The sequence below is a fragment of the Psittacula echo genome (genome assembly GCF_963264785.1).
Source record: "Psittacula echo genome assembly, chromosome: 1".
NCBI classification, from domain to species: domain Eukaryota; kingdom Metazoa; phylum Chordata; class Aves; order Psittaciformes; family Psittacidae; genus Psittacula; species Psittacula echo.
In genome coordinates, this window is record NC_137735.1 from 127,108,300 (window position 1) to 127,126,054 (window position 17,755).

A 17,755-nucleotide genomic window follows, 5' to 3' on the forward strand; every position below is an offset into this window, starting at 1 on the left:
ATACTGGCTGGGAAGGAAGGTGTATTTGTGGAATTCAGGTTTACTTCTCTGTTGAGAAGCCAAGAAGTCTGGAAAAGAATTTCAAGCAAATTTATTTCCTTTTCTTTCCTCGCACCAGACTGGAGCAAACTGAGAGTAAGCAGAGGTTTCAGAGCTGTAACATGTCCCTGCCACTGCTCCTTGGGCAGATGGCCACATTCAGTGCTAGCTGTTGCTTTTGAGTAGTCTTTGAGGTAAAGCCCAAAACCAGCCTTGCATCAATCTGGAGGTCTTGTAACTTGTAACTGGAGGGCTTATAACTGCATGATTATAATTTTTTTCTGTCTTTCTATATATATAAATACATACAGCATGTATTTATGTATACCTATACCATTATATGCATATATGTGTGTATATCTATGTGTCTATCTATACAAGGGTGCATTCAGGTTAGAATATGATGTCTAAAATATTGTTGGTTTCCTGCTTCTCTTCTACTGTTTCTAGGCTCAGCCTGCCAAGACGATGACAGTCACTTATTCCAGCAAAGTAGCAAATGCCACTTTCTTTGGATTTCACAGATTACTCCTAAAGTGGAAAGGCAGCATCTACAAATTGCTGTACAGAGAATTTATTGTTTTTGCTACTCTTTACACAGCGATAAGTGTATTATACAGGTACACTCTTTCCAATTCACATCTCATTAAATGTTATACTGAAGTTTCATACTTCATAGTGTTAGGCTATGAATGATGGGGGGAGGTTACAACATAGTTATTGTTTTTTCTTTGGACCTTTTCTAACATGCTCTCCTTTCCATGTTTACTTTAATGTTCCAGAGAAAGCATGTAGGATATAAATAAAATACTTTCTATCGTATTTATCTGATTCCACTTTCAGCCGACTGTTGAGCAACCATTCTACTGAAGTTAGGCTAAATAAACAGCCATGGCTAGCCTATGTTATATAGCTTTTATCATTCTGATGTTGAGTTGGCAGCAGTGAGCTTGCCTCTCTGCTTTGGATGATAACTATAGACTTTTTACTCTAATTGCAGAACTGTGTCTTCAGTTGCTCAGTGGTAATTTCTTTAACAACCCTGAAAGGTAATAATTTGAGAGCCAGGTTATGTAGTCAGGAGAAGAAAAGTTTTGCTTAACGCTAGGGTGACATGCGACTTTATTTCTAAGCTTGCAGAAAGCCAAGCAAGACTCCATGGAAACCAGACGTGGTTGTTAGCTGTGTGTCACCCAGCACCTGGGAGGGTCACATTAGGAGAGCTGCTTCTTCCACCAAGGTGTGAATTAAACACCTGTATGACAGATGTAGTTGCATCAATTAGTGAAGTGAAACTTTTAATTGATGAAGTACACCACACAGAAGTATAAAAATCGTGATTCAGCTCGTCTTGATCTCTAATTAGACCTCAGCGTTTGCTCAAGCGAAGTGAAGCAAGGAGAAAATGAGCTTCAGTTTGTCTGTGATTAATCAGTAATTTTGCAAAATGTTCTATACCTGAAAACTCAGCATTAATATGTAAAGAAACACAGGAGTCTCAAATGTATTAAAATTAATCTAGTTTTACTGAAAATTGGCAATTAAAGACCATGGTAAATACAGCATTGAAAGCTTTCTATATGTGCTCCAGGTTTTATTGCACAATTGTAAGCAAAACCAACAAATATTTGTCATGTGTTCCTTTAATATAAAATCAAAGAATAACTGTAATACTCATCTATACAAATCTCAAAAAAATGTTATATTTAGGCTTGTTGCATTTCATTAGATATCCTTTTTCCCATGGGCAGAAGCTGTCATACTCCACGCATTATCTATCATTTGGTGAATATTGTCCTCATTGCAAAATAAATACAGTAGTTGTGTTTTTAATCTTGTGGAAGAGAAATATTTAGAAGGAGTAAGAATAAAAAAAACACTGTAAAACCATAACATTTGCAAATAAGAGCAGTTGGAGATTGGTAATCTTTTGCAGTTCAACCAGACCTGACCGTTTTTAGTAAGTAGCCCTCTGGAAAAGGAGGGTAAGCTCTACTTACAGACTTGCTATCATCATTGGTCCCTATGAGACAGCAAACTAATTCTCCAGGCATAGTGATCCTAATTAGTACTGCCAGTCAAATTAGCCATGAGAAAACTGCAAAAAACTGTCTTCTTCTCCATCTTCTGTATTACGTGCCAAAAGTGTTAAGGACTTTACCTTTAAGAATTCACTTGAAGACATTAGCCAAGGTTGCTCCTGATTGCACATACCTGTTTATTTATACCTGTTTGCACTTTGTAGCTAGTGCCAGAATATTATGAAAGGACAGATACATTTTATTCTTGCTGCAGATTTTTTCTTACAGGTAGCCAAAAACGGTTCTTTGAAAAGTTATCAATTTACTGTGACAAATATGCTGAACAAATCCCGGTAACTTTTGTGCTTGGTAAGTACCGGTTACATGTGAAATCAATCTCCAGCACTGTCTCTGTTCAGGCATTTTGTGAATGCCTGTGCATGGAAACATTTCAGAGCTGAGGGGCCTATGGGAGGTTAGAGGTTCACAATGAAATCATCAGCTTCAAGCAGAGCTCCTTAAATTCAAGTTGCTTTTGTCATATCAACATCTATACTCATGTTTGAATTATACCAACAAAAGAGTAAAGTTTCCCCATATATATATATATACATACATAATTAGTGCCCACTAACACTGATACATTGTGCTAAATCTTTCAAAGCACTAAATCCACTCAAGGTTTACTACAGAAAAGGAAATTTGGAAGTTAATCAGTATAAGAATCTCAGCTGGAATGGGCTATTAAGTTGCAGTGTCTATTAAATAATGAGCATTGATGGCATCATGGGTTTTGACGTGATTTACTGCATTTATTCTGGGAAATGTAGCAGCTTAGTGATATGAATAACACTCTGCAAACCAAATCAAAGTAACTTCAACAGAAATCCTGACAGGCACTGCACTTTTTTCTCCCTTCTAACTCCCAGGTTTCTACGTTACTTTGGTGGTGAATCGCTGGTGGAACCAGTTTGTGAACTTGCCATGGCCAGATCGTCTGATGTTCCTCATCTCTAGCTGTGTCCAGGGCAGAGATGAATATGGGCGCTTGTTAAGGAGGACTCTCATGCGTTACGTGAATTTAACATCTCTGCTGATCTTTCGCTCCGTGAGCACAGCTGTGTACAAAAGGTTCCCTACCATGGATCACGTGGTAGGAGCAGGTACTGGAGTCCTTCCCTGGATTTCTTTCCTTTACTTCAGAGGTGGGGGCACAAGGAGGGAAGGAGACAAACTCATTTTTTCTTTCCTCTTTGGCCCCATGTGTGCCTCATACTAACTCATGTCTTTTATAGTTGGACTAATAGACCCATAGAATCACAGAATGGTTTGGGTTGGAAGGGACCTTAAAGATCATCTTGTTCCAACCCTCTGCCATGGGCAGGGACACCTTCCACGAGACCAGGTTGCTCAAAGCCCCATCCAACATTGCCTGGAATACTTCAAGGTCTTCAAGGTCTTTAAGATCTAGTGATCTTAAAGGTCTTTTCCAACCTATGGTTCTATGCCAAAGCGACTATATTTTTGTCAGTGGCTTAAATAATGTGCCTTTAAGTGTGTGGCTTTAATGCTCTTAAAGTCTTCATCTAGTGACACTATAGAAATCAAATGAGCTGGAGACTTTTGTGTGGACCTGTTTTCTGACATCATGGAGGCAATAGGCCTGCCCCAAACACACAGGTATATGGAGCATGTACAACCTTTTCCAACACATGAAAAATAATGTAGTTGCAATACATTATGATGCAGTAGGAAAGGTGACTTGACACATGGCATTGCCTCGATGCACAGGATACAACTTTGTCTCATGTATCAGAGACTGATCCCTGTAGGCGCTTCACAAGTACAGCTTTATCTCAATATATTTTAAGTAGATTGCACTTTAAGTAGATTTCACATTTTAAGTATTACTTAAAAGAAAAAAAAATGAAAAAATCCAAAACAACCCCGAGGGCTTTTTCTATATATTTAAAATCTCACTTTAAATACAGTTTTTCAGGGATAAATATACTAGGTATTAAGCATGTCTTTATTTTCTGTTTGTTTTGATAACATGGTAAGTGTGATGCTGGGAAAGAGAGCTCAATCGTGTATGACTGCTTGCCTGTGAAGGTCTGACCGCTGAGTATTTAAAGGCAAGGTGTGATGTCATGCCTTCTGATTCACGTGGTCAGTGTCAGGGACAGAATGCCAGTGCAGAGATATTGGAGTATATTCTAAATACGAGAAGTCATACTTTTTTTACTGAATGTCTTGCATTTCTTACTTAAAATTATTCCTTTGGCAGAGATTAGTAAGGAAAGTTGTAGCAAGTTAAAATATGCAGTGTGTATATACATATCCACATTTGACATATGTGCGAGAAGCTTTGGATATTAACAAAAATCCAGGCAGAATGCATTGATCTTACTGGGAAAAATATGAGTCTTTTATTATCCAAAATTTATGTTGGATTCAGTTGGATTTTGAAGTTCTCTTCAACCAAACTGTTTACCTGGGCCTGTGAAAGGTCAGGAAAGCTTCTGTCACTCTCCCCAGCAATCTGCTTCTAGTACACACTGGAAAATTACAACATTTCCAGCCGGCTAATCCAGCTCTGCCTCCCTATTGCTAAAGACAATCTGTTCCAAAAGAGACAAAATGTCTCAGTGTTGTACAAGAATTGTAGACTGGAAGGCAAGTGTTCGTTGTTGGGGTTTTTTTAACAATGGAAAATATTCTATAAATGGTATAAATAAGTATTGATAGTGTAGTCAGGTCCATGGATTTCAGTGCTTGTTCTGTAGGTTGTAATACATATTGTGCCACATAATTTTTGTTGATGCAGTACTGAGCACTTAAAGGTATATTTTGCTTCATTAACATCCAGTGATTAAGACAGTACTCTGCAATTATCCTCTCCCTAGCTCCCTGTGGCATTACATGTGAGACTGCATGGGAGTGCAGCGTTTAGTATGAACATGAGCAGCAGAATCTGATACTTGCAGCACAGTCATCATTGCAACAACTTGTGCAGGTTTTGCATTTCTCTATGAAACAGAACTGCCACAGAATTGCTACACATTCCTCTCTTCAGTAAGTGAACTGCTTAAATGCATAGATTTTAAATCTGAGAACAGTACCATGATAATGGAGTCTGACTCATCCATAACACAAGGCATAAAAGCTTACTAGCAACATCCTTTGTCATGTTGCAGTTTCTGATTGAGCTATTAATACCTTCTAGGAATACGACTATCCCTGACCTAAAACTCAGCTGGGTATGCTGGAGACTGCACTGCATCCTAGGTGAACTGACATTCACAATGGTGAACTCCTGCTGAAAAGTGGGATTTTATTCCAGTCTGAACTTGCACAGGGTCATCTTCTAATCACCAGATTCTGGAATGGGTTTGGGTTGTTATTTTTTTAATTAGGTTAAAACATCTTTTTTTCTCTCAATCATTACCTGTTAACTGAGTGAATAAAGGATTGAATAAACTTAGGAACTTCACCATCTATAGTCTCTACCTACAAAGACAAGGTCTTCAGTGTCTTGTAGGGAGAATCTTCTAACTCTTTTCTGAACTTTTTTCCATTTGTTAGCATTCTTTATGGAGCTGTCGGCAGCAGATGCATGTGGATTCATGACGTTATGATGCTGAGTGCTGCGGCACGTATGCCATAAGCGTCAAATGCCTAGCAGCAGTTCTAAGCATACCAATACTGCTGGCTGCGAAGTACGAGAGGGAAGTTGGATGCCCAAGAACACAAGTCTTAAAAAACATGAGTAATGAGTCAGCAGATGAGCAGAGCAGCCTAAAACAGCTTCTAGGAAATGCTGAAGAGAAACATGAGGTGTGAGCTCAGTGACATGAATACCTACAAAAGGCTGAAGTCTGGAGCTCCAAACCCTCTACTGGAAGGAAGTACCTAAATTAGCTCTTTCTCACACAACACAGAAGCAGGCAGTTAAACTTTTATCTACTTGCTGCAGTAAAAGCACGTGGTTTTGAATTGCATGTTGTTTGTATTGCCATAACCTACTCTACTTTCATAAGGCTCCGCTTGGAGTACTGCACACTTCTGGTGTCCTCAACATGAGAAGCTGTGGAAACAAGTCCAGAGGAGGGCCACGAGGATGATCAGGGGACTGGAGCACCTCCCGTATGGAGACAGGCTGAGAAAGTTGGGGCTGTTCAGCCTGGAGAAGAGAAGGCTGCGTGGAGACCTCATAGCAGCCTTCCAGGATCTGAAGGGGGCCTACAAGGATGCTGGGGAGGGACTCTTCATTAGGGACTGTAGTGATAGGGTCAAGGGGTAACAGGTTCAAACTTAAACAGGGGAAGTTTAGATTGGATATAAGGAAGAAATTCTTTACTGTGAGGGTGGTGAGGCACTGGAATGGGTTGCCCAGGGAAGTTGTGAATGCTCCATCCTTGACGGTGTTCAAGGCCAGGTTGGACAGAGCCTTGGGTGACATGGTTTAGTGTGAGGTGTCCCTGCCCATGGCAGGGGATTGGAACTTGATGATCTTAAGGTCTTTTCCAACGTTAACTATTCTATGATTCTAAGAACAAGGCTTTGTTGAACTTTTCTGACCAAAAAGACACCCAGTTAACAGTGGAGAGCTGAACTAATCCTTGTACTTCTGCTGTTCTTCAGGCTGTGTCCTTCCAGATGATGACTTCCCAGAGCCTCTGAAGTGGCTTGCATTCAGTGTTTACTCCAGACTGTCAATTTTCCGATATTTTGTCTGTCTCTTTCAGCCTGATAGAAACATCTTTTCCTGTCCCATAATGAGCAGGCTGGCCAGCTAAAATCAAAGGCAGCCTGGAAAACTGTCTTTTAGGAGTCATGACTATTTGTCTATTTGTCTGGTTGCCTGATTATTTCTGTGCACTTGATTATGAGAGCTGTCTGCAAACTGACCAGGGATCTTTCTCAAATTCCATAATACTGCAGGAGTACTGCGTCTTTTTGATGAACTTTTATTCCTCCACAGAATTTTCTGTCCTGTCCTTGTGTTCCTTCTCAGTAGTTGCAATATTTCATACCTCCTGTGTTGACTTGTTGCAACTGTACTACAGTGGCATTTTTCTCAACAGCAGAATACCTATGAAGGTTGCTGTGTTTCACAAATCTCCTTTTGCCTTATTCACATTTTCATATAAAACACAACTGGGCCTCTGCATTTTTTCTCTGCTTCATGTATCTTCAGCAATGTCAGCAACAATGAGCCAGTTTAGCAATTGTTAGCAACAATTCTTAGTTACAAGTTGGAGATAAGAAAAAAATCCTATCTACTCTCAACTCCCCTACTGAATTTTCAGTACTCAGACTTGTAATTGATTGGCTGAGCCACTTATTTTGAGGCTGTTATGTTATTAACTTTGCCCTGTTTTGGAGCTGATGTCAACAAAACAGAAGAAACCTTATATGCACCTGGGGAGGTGACACACACCTGAGCAAAAAGCTAAGATTCTCCAAACCTGAAGATTGCTCCAATCACAGAAAATACAGGATTTGGACATAAGAAAATGTGAATTCACCTTTATGAATTTTCTGAGGTTGTCTTTCTCACAGGCTGTCTGGAAGGAGAACAGCAATTTCGGAGCTTTCTCACCCAAGAGGGCAGAGGTAGAGCTGCTCCCCTTGCCAGTCCCAGGCAGCGACCTGCTCTGATGCAGGTGCTGTCCCGCACAGCCCTGGCTCCCCTGCCCTCTGACCTTGGGCTCGCTTGCAGCAGGGGGAAGCAGGGTTTCACAAGGCCAGGGGAACTCTTCAGGAAACATAATACCTTCCCAGCACCCCAGAGAGGCAAACTGCCAGGCAGAGAGCAGCTTCAGCCGGCAGCCTCACAGCATGTCATCTGGCCTGGCGTCCCTCTAGCAGCGGGATTTCTGTGCATGGTTCCCTTTCCCTCTCTTTGCACGCCTTCATAACCCCAAAGAAAACATGAAACACAATCTGGCAGGGAAGTGTTTTGCTGGCAGAAGACACGGTCTCTGTGGAGCTCCGTTTCATGCATGTGTTTGTCTCCTTTGTTGCTTGCTCACTGCTTTGCAGATTTACCAAAAAATCATCAGAATCAGAAGGGCACTTAAATGCCCTTACACCATATGTGGAGATGCTGCCTAAAGCCATCCTTGCTGAAAAGTAACAGGTAATTATTGCAAAAGAAGTTGTTTCAGGCAAGATCTATCCTAGCAAAAACCTCAAAAAAGGAAAAAAGGAAGAGACCACTTAGTCAGAGTTATAAATAGCATTTAGGATAGTTCTATGCAAATATCACATACACAGACTCAAACATACTAAAAATTTAGACTATCAGTAGCACTGAAAGTGCAGAATAAATGAAGGCTTTGGGTTTGTTTTTTGTTGGCTAAACAGGTTTTATGACAAGATACGAAAGAAAAATTTTTGATGACCTGAAGTCTCCCCACCTGAAATACTGGGTTCCATTTGTCTGGTTTGGGAATTTGGCATCAAAGGCACGAAAAGAGGGGAGAATTAGAGACAGTGTAGATCTGCAGACACTGTTGAACGTAAGTAGAAAAAGTAAATCTACAGAAAACTGATATGAAATTGCTATGCAGTAGCTTTTCACTTCCATAATTTGATTTACTGTGTACAGCTCTCCAGTGTCATCTAAGCGATCCTACTCAGGATTTATACCACTTGTCTCTGTGTACCTATGTACTCTCAAGCACACACAGCAGCGGTTCGCTGGGATTGTATTTATATGACTAAGAAAGTATTAACTAAAGCACCAAATTGATGAGTAAAAATTTATTGTAACATCACTGTGAATTCACACTTGTTCCATTGCTGCAGGGGAAAAAAAAAGATGAAAAAGAGAGTAATGTGACATTTGGAAGATTTTACTATCAATTGCAGGAAGATAATCTCCCTGAATATTTCATTAAGTGGACAGACATCCTTTTTATGATATTACATATTCTCTTTTATGTATCACTTGACTTTAGATAAGATAGAAATGAAAGATAATTTGTGAAGAAATCCGTAATATACTAAGCATTCCAACTTCATAAGCCAAATGAATACTCAAATGTGACAGTGGGGTGCTGGATATAATTATGGTAACGATTTCTATATACCAGACTTTTGGATCGCCTTGTCTTTTCATATGTGCAAAAATGAATTGTAACAAAATATTTATAATTTAGAATTGAACCCCGTGCTATTTTATTTTTTGGGGGGCTACTTTTTATTTTATTCTTTCTGTCTTTTTTTTCCTTTTAGGAGATGAATAAGTACCGGTCTTGGTGTAGTCTTTTGTTTGGTTATGACTGGGTTGGAATTCCACTGGTCTATACCCAGGTACTGAGCTCTAACCCTTTACAAAATTCCAAACACCATCTCTATAAAAGGGGAGTTTGGTGAAAAATATCCATAGACTCAACCAGATTCTCCGAGCTGTTGAACACTTGTTGACTCCCACAGGATCACAAAGGCCTGGCTGACTTTTAAGTCATATTTAACAGTCACATTTACTTCAGAGATGATTTGAAGACCTTTCATAAGCTGGGAGAGAGGAGGGAAGCACTGAAAAGTTTCTATGTTTCCTGGGTCTTCTCCCTGATCATAATTATGTCTGTGACCCCTCCATTCTTAATACCTTCCTATAGATTTGTAAATTATATGGCAAAGGGCAGTCAGAAGCCTTTGCATATGTGTTGCTTTATGCATCAGATTGCATCATTACATGATTTCAGTGAAGTTTCATTCTTTGCAGGTTGTTACTCTCGCAGTCTATTCTTTTTTCTTTGCCTGCCTGATAGGGCGCCAATTTTTGGATACTGACCAAGGGTATCAGGGACATGACTTAGATCTTTACATCCCGATCTTCACGCTGTTACAGTTCTTCTTCTACGCAGGATGGCTCAAGGTAAACTAGCTTTATGGAAAGGTCATGGGCTGAAATGGACTGAATCATGCTTTCTTTCGCTCAAAGCCAGCCTTTAGTATCTGCTATTAACTTAATCAGATGCAAGCAATTAAAGGTCTCCAGTTCCAGAGGGCTATCAAACAGTAGCAGCCAATATTGGCTGCAACCCTACTGCATAAAAATGTTCATTATAAAGAAGAGTTATAGATGGAATTGGATGCTACCCATTGATGTCTGCTCAGTTAACATATCACCATCAATCTCATAGTTGAGTAATTAAGGCATATCTCATGGCAGTTCCTGCTTGCGCAGTGACTATCAGGGTAGACTAGCTGGAGAAAAGTTTCAAATAAAAAGCAAATTGGTACATTAGGGCCTATGTGCATTGAGATTTCCTTTTGGGATTATTAATCATGGCTGGAAACTTAGAGCTAACTTTTCTGTTAGAATATAAATTGAGCAAAATTGGCCAACTTTATAGCCCCCTTTCCAACTTCAAAGAGCAGAGTAGAGGAAGCAGCACACGAAGCTGTCAATTGCAGGGAAAAGTAAAGCGTCTGCAGGGCAAGCTCCTCTAGTCCTGTGTCCTCTGAACTCATGGGGAAAGGGGTTTGCTGCACAGGAACCAGCCTTGAGGGGACCATGAGAGATAGGAAGGGAGGCTGGTGTGGTGGGGAAAGCACATTGCTCTAGGCAGTGTTGAGCAGGGATTTACTGATTACAAAACTCTTAAGCTGTTCCTCTTGACCATCCTGCTGGTGCTTCTGAAGGATGAATGGTTTCTCCTTCATCAGCACCCAAGGCTGTTAGTAGCATCTCTTCCAGTTTGGCTCAGGGCTACCAGCCAAATCCTGGCTATAGCAGGTATGAGATGCCATTGTAACTGAAGAATCTTCTGCATAAGGAAACAAGAGGGAGGAGAAGTTTTTAAAAGCAGATTTAATACCGGCAGTGCTCCCTTGGACCGGAGGTTTGCTGAAACCTGCAGACGCCCTGAGTCAGGATATTTCTGTCTTGAAGGTTACAGCCAGTTTCCTGCTGAGTGTGTTGAGCTTTGGCTGCCAGGCTGCGGAAAGAGCCCCAAGCTATTGACTTCCAGTAACTTCACAATTTCTCAGAAATTATGGCTAAAATGAGCTCTTGCCTTGGCCTCAGGCCTGGTTTGTTATACCTACAATACAGGGGTGAAGTGTCCCATCATTGAGACACTCCATTATCATTACAGTTATAGACAGACTGTCCAAATACACAGCTTAGTTGTCCAGCACTACACTCCTTTCCAGCGAGTAAAGTCGTGTCTCACATACCAGGACCAGCTCAGCCAAACAAAAGGCCACCAGTGCTGTTTCCTCTGTCCCAGCCCTGCTCACTTCTTTTAGCTCATGTGACAGATTTTGCAGTGGATTTTTGGGTGGTGATTCCCCGCAAAAGCACCATGTGTTCTAGTTCATTCTTATTGCAGTACTTCTATGGCTATACCCAAAATTTAATGCCATGGGCCAGGCCAATGACGTGAGCAGGGTTGTCCCCTGCCGTGTTTTCATTCCTCCTGATCTTGGGGTGTTTCTGTTGTGTAAGTCTGCTTGGCACTTCATTTGATGTCTTCTACTGCTGGCCTGGGAAGTTGTGACCTAGAAGAGTCAGCAGGTGCTTACCCACTGGTACAACATAGAAGCACATGGGAATAAATAGCCAGGGAGTGACTCCCTTACTATTATGAGTTATTTAGATCATAGTCATCCATTGTGAGGCTCACGAGCAGGGCTGTTTAATCATACAGTCAATTTACCCATATCCAAGTTAGACTGAGGACTTGGCCACTGCTCCTGTGCCTGGCTCTGATGGCCATCAAGAAGGCTTGGGAGCAAGCCTTGTGCTTGGGAGCAAGAATGTGATTGGCTTCAAAACTGGGGCTTAAAAAGACAAACAGAAGGAGAAGAGTGTGAAGGGGAGAGGATATTTAACCTCAGTGTACCAAGGAACTGAGAAATGGAGAACAGTCTGAATTTCCTATATCTTTTTCAGTTTTTCCTGTATCATCTTTTTTTTCTCCCCCAGCAGCTATAAGTTTTCTCCCCACAATATACTTCGGTGATCATAGAGGGGGGGGGCAGTGTCTGTTGTTTTTCCATATATTTAATCCTTGTGGGGTGAGGGGGATAGGACAGGATAAGGCTATGGGTAGCCAGGGAGGTTTCCTTTCCCATCCTAGCTCCCAGACGAAGGCACCTCACCACAAAGGTGCTGGAGCTCACTGTTTGGTAGTGCCGTCCACGGGATGGGCTTCTCCGCTGCAGTTTTAATCGCTTAAAGTGCAGAAACCCAAACCAGCATGTTGAATCAAAGAACAAACTCAGATTCTCTCTTGGCTTTAGCTAGCAAGATGCACAGCATCCACTTGAGTTGAGTCTTCTGGTGGGCTGCTTTTCCTGGAAAGCTTCAAAGGGATGCCATCAGTATCACCCCTGACAAAGAAGCAGGGGCTGAGGACTGAGCTGGAGAGACGAGCTGTGGTCTTTCCAGCAGACTCCAGCTGCAGAGTTCAGGAATGCTGACCGAATGGGCTGGTGGAGTATTGTATAGCATAATGCAATAACAGAGCCTCTAGCTGCCAAGACATTCATTTAAATCAGCCAAAGTCAACAGTAAGGAGAGGTAATGACTATCTTATGTGACAACTGCGTGGCCCAGACATGTCTCAATACCCAGCAGGCCAGCACTGACAGCTATGATTGACAGCACCAACGAGACATAGAGGTATGAATCTATAGGGAAAGCAAGCTGTTCCTTAGCTAGGCTAGCAAAACCATCATACGGGAGCTCAAGATATGATTGGAAGTGACAGGCAGGGAAAGAGAAAAATCCAATCTTATTTTCTCTGTGGCAGCAGTCCTGACATGGCATGCCAACCTCTATTCACTGTCTCATTTTCCTTTCAGGTTGCTGAACAACTTATTAATCCGTTTGGAGAAGATGATGATGATTTTGAAACTAACTGGTGCATCGATAGGAATTTACAGGTTGCTGTTGTTATTTCTACTTCCAGCTTTACTGTACTATAGGTTATCATTACATTTAATCCTATTCCTTATACTGAGGCACAAACTAAGGACAACAAGTGTCAGCATAACAAATTCTTTCTCTGAAGGAGTACTTACGGCTGTGATTCACAGATTTTGTTTTGACAAGTTAATGCATCTTGATTTTAGTATCTGACATTTACGATGCCTGACTAGACAAGCAAACAGCTGACCTCAAACTATAAGCTCACTTTATGCCTGGAAAAACATGTAATGTAGGTCAATCCTGCAAATCCAAAAGCCATCTACTCCCACATAGATAAGGACACATTTTGCTAATCTGAATGTCTAGAGATTATAATATTGTATATGAATCTGCCCTAAAAAAAATGGCAGTGAAGATACCAAAAAGACCAAGCAGGGCCATGAACTAATAAGTAGGGCTCATACCATGATTTATGTTGTGACAGCAGCATTTGTGGTGGGCACAGAAGCCAGTATCTTCAGTGGCAGGATGTGTGAGATTGCCAGGGTACAGATTTATTGCAGCTATCCCTGATTTCCAAACAGCTCCTGTCGTCAGCCCCTGTATGTCTGAATGAGCCCAAAGGCATGAAGAGTGGCACATGCTGCTCCCCTTGCAGGTAGAGTCAAGCATAGGTTTGAGCTGCTGATGGACCCCACGTCTGTTGGGGACCACCAAGACTGCAGAGCAGAGCCCAGGTGTTAGGAGAAGCAAGGACAGGGCAAATAAACCAGCATATTAAGCAAAGCAAGCAATGCAGGTATGGAGAGGATTGGGAAAGGCCTTCACGCTGCCAGAAATGCTCTCCAGCTTAACACTGCTTCAGGCTACTTGTGCTATGGTGCCTCAGAGCCCTTTGTATAAAATGTGTTGGAATGTCCTAGAACAGGATGGCCACGTGCTTGGTTCTGAATGTCTTAAATGTGGGCAAAGCCTATCAGAAAGCTTCTCTACCTCTGGGCATTTTAAGGAGCACAGATTTCCCATAGCATGAGGAGGATCACATGTCCATTTATCTACATCGTGCATGAGGACTTCAGTCTGACACAAATACCTTTGCAGCACAGAAGACTCAAGTTACAATAACGTTTATGCTTTGATGAGTATGGGAGGATATAGGGGGTATATTTTATAATGCCGAGTCTCTTCCCAGTGTGCAGGCCAGTACACAGAGATTACTTTCAAGTGTTTCTGAAAGAAATGTTGACCCTGGGAGTACAGAGCAGATTATGTCTTATACTGTACTGTGCTGAAACTGACATGATTTATACCAAAAAAATCTAAGGTCTCACTTCTGGCAGTGGATGAGATGCACATGAACTTACCAAGGATGGAGAAAGACATTTACTGGAACGATTCCTCTGCCCGGCCACCCTACACAAAAGCAGCTGCTGATTACTGTATTCCTTCATTTCTTGGATCAACTATTGAAATGGGGTGAGTGGCACTAAGGGTTCTTAATGCCATCAGAAATATCACCACCCCTACAGCCAATGTCGATTGATGGACAGCAGGGCTGCGGGCTGTGACGATACCGTGAGCAGGGAAGGTGGAAATGATGTTAGGAGGGAGTGGACAGGCTGGTGTTGAGGGGGTGATGTCTCCAGTGGTCCTTATGCTCATGGGAATTTGGCACCCATAGCTTAAATTGTGTAATTACTAAATAGAGTATGTTTGCAGGGAGGGTTTGTTGATATCCCTGAGCACAGGATGGCACCTGAAGATAGTAACTGACTTTTCTTAATAATTATTTACTACAGCTTCTTCATACATCCCCCAGTTAACAAAATAGCTATTCCTGTGCTTGTTTAGGTAGCAGATGATGGCTGAAATCAACCCAGATTTTTGTGAAGATAAACAAGAAATTATTGTAAATGTGCAACTTTTCATTGATTAATAATCTAGGCATGGAAGTTGGAGCAGTCAGATTTTGTGAAGGAATGAAGCGGAGTTATTTGTAGAGACTGACACAAGAACCATTGTTATAAAGAAACATGCAGAAAACAGAGGACTGCCTGGTGCTGTCAGAATCTATATGAGAGATCAGTGATAGGTTAGGTAGCTTAGAAGCTGTTGAGTTTAAACACTTGTGACATACTGTAATATAGAACAGGTCAGCAGGTGTAAATACCACCATGCCTGAACAAATACAAGGGCAAGTAGATGTTTTAATCTGAAAGTCTTTTAAAAACTTTATAGTAGCCACTTGTTAACTTTAAAACTTATTTCAAGAAGTTTTCCATATCTCCAAAATTCTCCAGCCTTTCTCCAAATTAAATCTGCTTAATTTTTGCTTTAAAAAGGTAAAGAAGAAAAACTCATAGAATATAATTTATTTTACTGCAATTGCAAGGGGAAAAAAGGTGGCAGAGCAGAAAGATTATCAAGTCTGCAAACACTTTTAATAAGAAGCACTTCACACAAAAAATGAAGCGGGGAGTGAATGAAAAATGACTCCATGTTAGCCCCTGTGAAATGCAAACAGCTCTGATGTGTTGACTTTTTTATCACTTATTTTCTCCTCTGAACTGTTTCTCTGTTCATCTCTCTAAAAAAAGTCGGTAGCTCTTATGCACAGCTCAAAAACCAGGTCTAAAGATCCATCCAAGTTCGAAGGAAATAAATAAAACTTGATCCAAAGTCTAAACTCTTTTCCAGCCCCCTCAAGCCAACATCTGGCACAGGTTGCCCAGAGAAGCTGTGGATGCCCCATCCCTGGCAGTGTTCAAGGCCAGGTCGGATGAGGTGTTGAGCAACCTGGTCTAGTGGAAGGTGTCCCTGCCTGTGACACGGGGTTTGGAAGTAGACGGCCTTTACAGGTCCCTTCTAACTCAAACACTTCCATGACTCTAAGAGCTTCATAAATGCTGGATGAAGTTTCTCTGTCCCTCTGGGTTGTTGTTGCCACCCTGTTCTCCTTGCCTCAGGTCTGGCCTGAGCTCCTTTGCCATCTGCACACTTAGAACAGGTAACTGGGACAGTCTGACTTGTCCTCTGGGGCACACTGGGTCAGTAATGTGTACTGAATTGCCCAGCAGATGCAGCAATAGTTGTTCTCAAGAACCACGGAGGCTGGGCAGGAGAAGAGTACCAGGTACAGGTGGGACTTTCAGACATACTGTCTTGCCCCAGAAGTAAGTGGGATTTGGCCGTCTGAATAATTCCAGCATCTTTTGAAACCATCACACTGTTGCTTCCAGGAGCAGACTTTTCACTGTTGTTATTTTTGCCTAAAGGATTCTCTTGAAAATTATCTACAGCGCCAAGCAGGGTTCCTTTTTCCCCTCTCCCTCATGTTATTCATAAGCCTAACCATGTGGAGCTGCCACAGAGGCCTGCAGCTCAAATATGAAGTAGTGCCAGATGCCCAGCTGGATGCCCTCCCATTCTCATCCTCAGGAGAAGAGACAGTTGGATGTGGAGAGCTTTCCGTATGATTTGGCTTGTCTAAAGGCAGGGGCACTATTTCCTGGCACCCTCACCCATTTCATGCCCTTCCTTGGGACACACTAGGGCCTTGGTTCCTACATCTTCCTGCTGAGACAGACGGATATATATGCATACAGACCACATACACTTTATATAAGCGACACTTACTAACTGGATTTATTTGGCAGGCTGGCTGACACTGAATTCCTCTACGGGGAAGAGTGGCCCTGGGAAGAGGAGAAACACCGAAGGCAACGTTCAGTGCTGAGAAGAGTCAAGAGATTCCTCAGTGTCCACGAGGGCCCTTCACCTCCAGCTCAGCGGCGCTACAGTCGGCAGACAAGTGAGAACTCAGTGTTCTTCCCAGCAGATGAAAAGGGACACATCAGGCGCCTGCAGGAAATGCACACAAGGGGCAGATACTCCACCTCGAGCTTCAAGAAGAAACATGAAGGACTTGACAGGAATAACAGACTTCACAGTAGCCGAGACCTAGGACCCATAACTGAAACCTCAAGGAACGAGGCACTGTTTGGCGACAGTGACACCTCATCCGAGACAAACAAACCAGTTCCTGAGGTCATCATCTCTGAAGCTGAGGAGGAAGCACCTGATGTGCTGGGCAAACCAGATCCGCAAGCACAGCACAACGCAAGCATGCCAGAAGAGAAGCTCCAAAGGAGCCTAACTGAGGCAAATGTGAGTCTTTTGGACGATCCTTTTTTCCCCCCAGAAGTCACTACATACTTCCCAGGCTCTGAGGTGCATCAGTCACTTCCTACTGTGATAGGGGAGCCCAAACATGAACCCTACGTTAGTAACTTAGCAGGTTTCATAACGGATCAGGAGAGAAACCTTCAGCGATGGAGTTTGCCAAGCTTCCATAGTCAAAATACATCAAATGCTGACACTGTACCGCCTTTAACAGATTCTGAGACATCTTCACAACAAAGGACCCCCAGCGATGGAAAAAATGTTACTTCTGCTGCTGCTCCAGAGACGTTTGAGATGCAGCGCTTGTGGGAAAACCTGGATAGTAAAGAAACAGCCATAGTGGAATTTTCTAATGAAAAAAGTGAAAGAAAACTTTGACCGTGCTTGCTTTGGGTTTGACTGAACTTCTCGTCCTCTCTCCCAAGTGGTTCTCATACGGGTTTGCTGAAAGTGCAAAGGGCAGAACACAACACTCAGACAAATCCTAAGCAAGAGGAATTGGGCACCTAAAGAGAATGCACTATGGTGACATGCTTTAAGCCACTTGGTTGAAATCTGTGACCCTGTAGGTAAAACTGTAGGGAGCCTCAGGAGTGACAAGCTAGCTAGCGCACAT

General features: G+C 42.1%; 1 protein-coding gene across 1 annotated transcript; it reads left to right on the forward strand.

Annotated features, from left to right (window-relative positions):
* Nucleotides 1–507: 507 nt before the first annotated feature.
* BEST3 (bestrophin 3) lies at nucleotides 508–17,517 on the forward strand (the record flags this gene model as incomplete). Its single annotated transcript, XM_080626985.1, has 9 exons — nucleotides 508–659; nucleotides 2,335–2,429; nucleotides 2,990–3,223; nucleotides 8,433–8,587; nucleotides 9,306–9,383; nucleotides 9,799–9,951; nucleotides 12,891–12,971; nucleotides 14,282–14,433; nucleotides 16,614–17,517. The coding sequence occupies 9 exons, from the start codon at nucleotides 508–510 to the stop codon at nucleotides 17,515–17,517; spliced, it is 2,004 nt and encodes a 667-aa protein (XP_080483111.1).
* Between the last annotated feature and the right edge of the window lie 238 nt (nucleotides 17,518–17,755).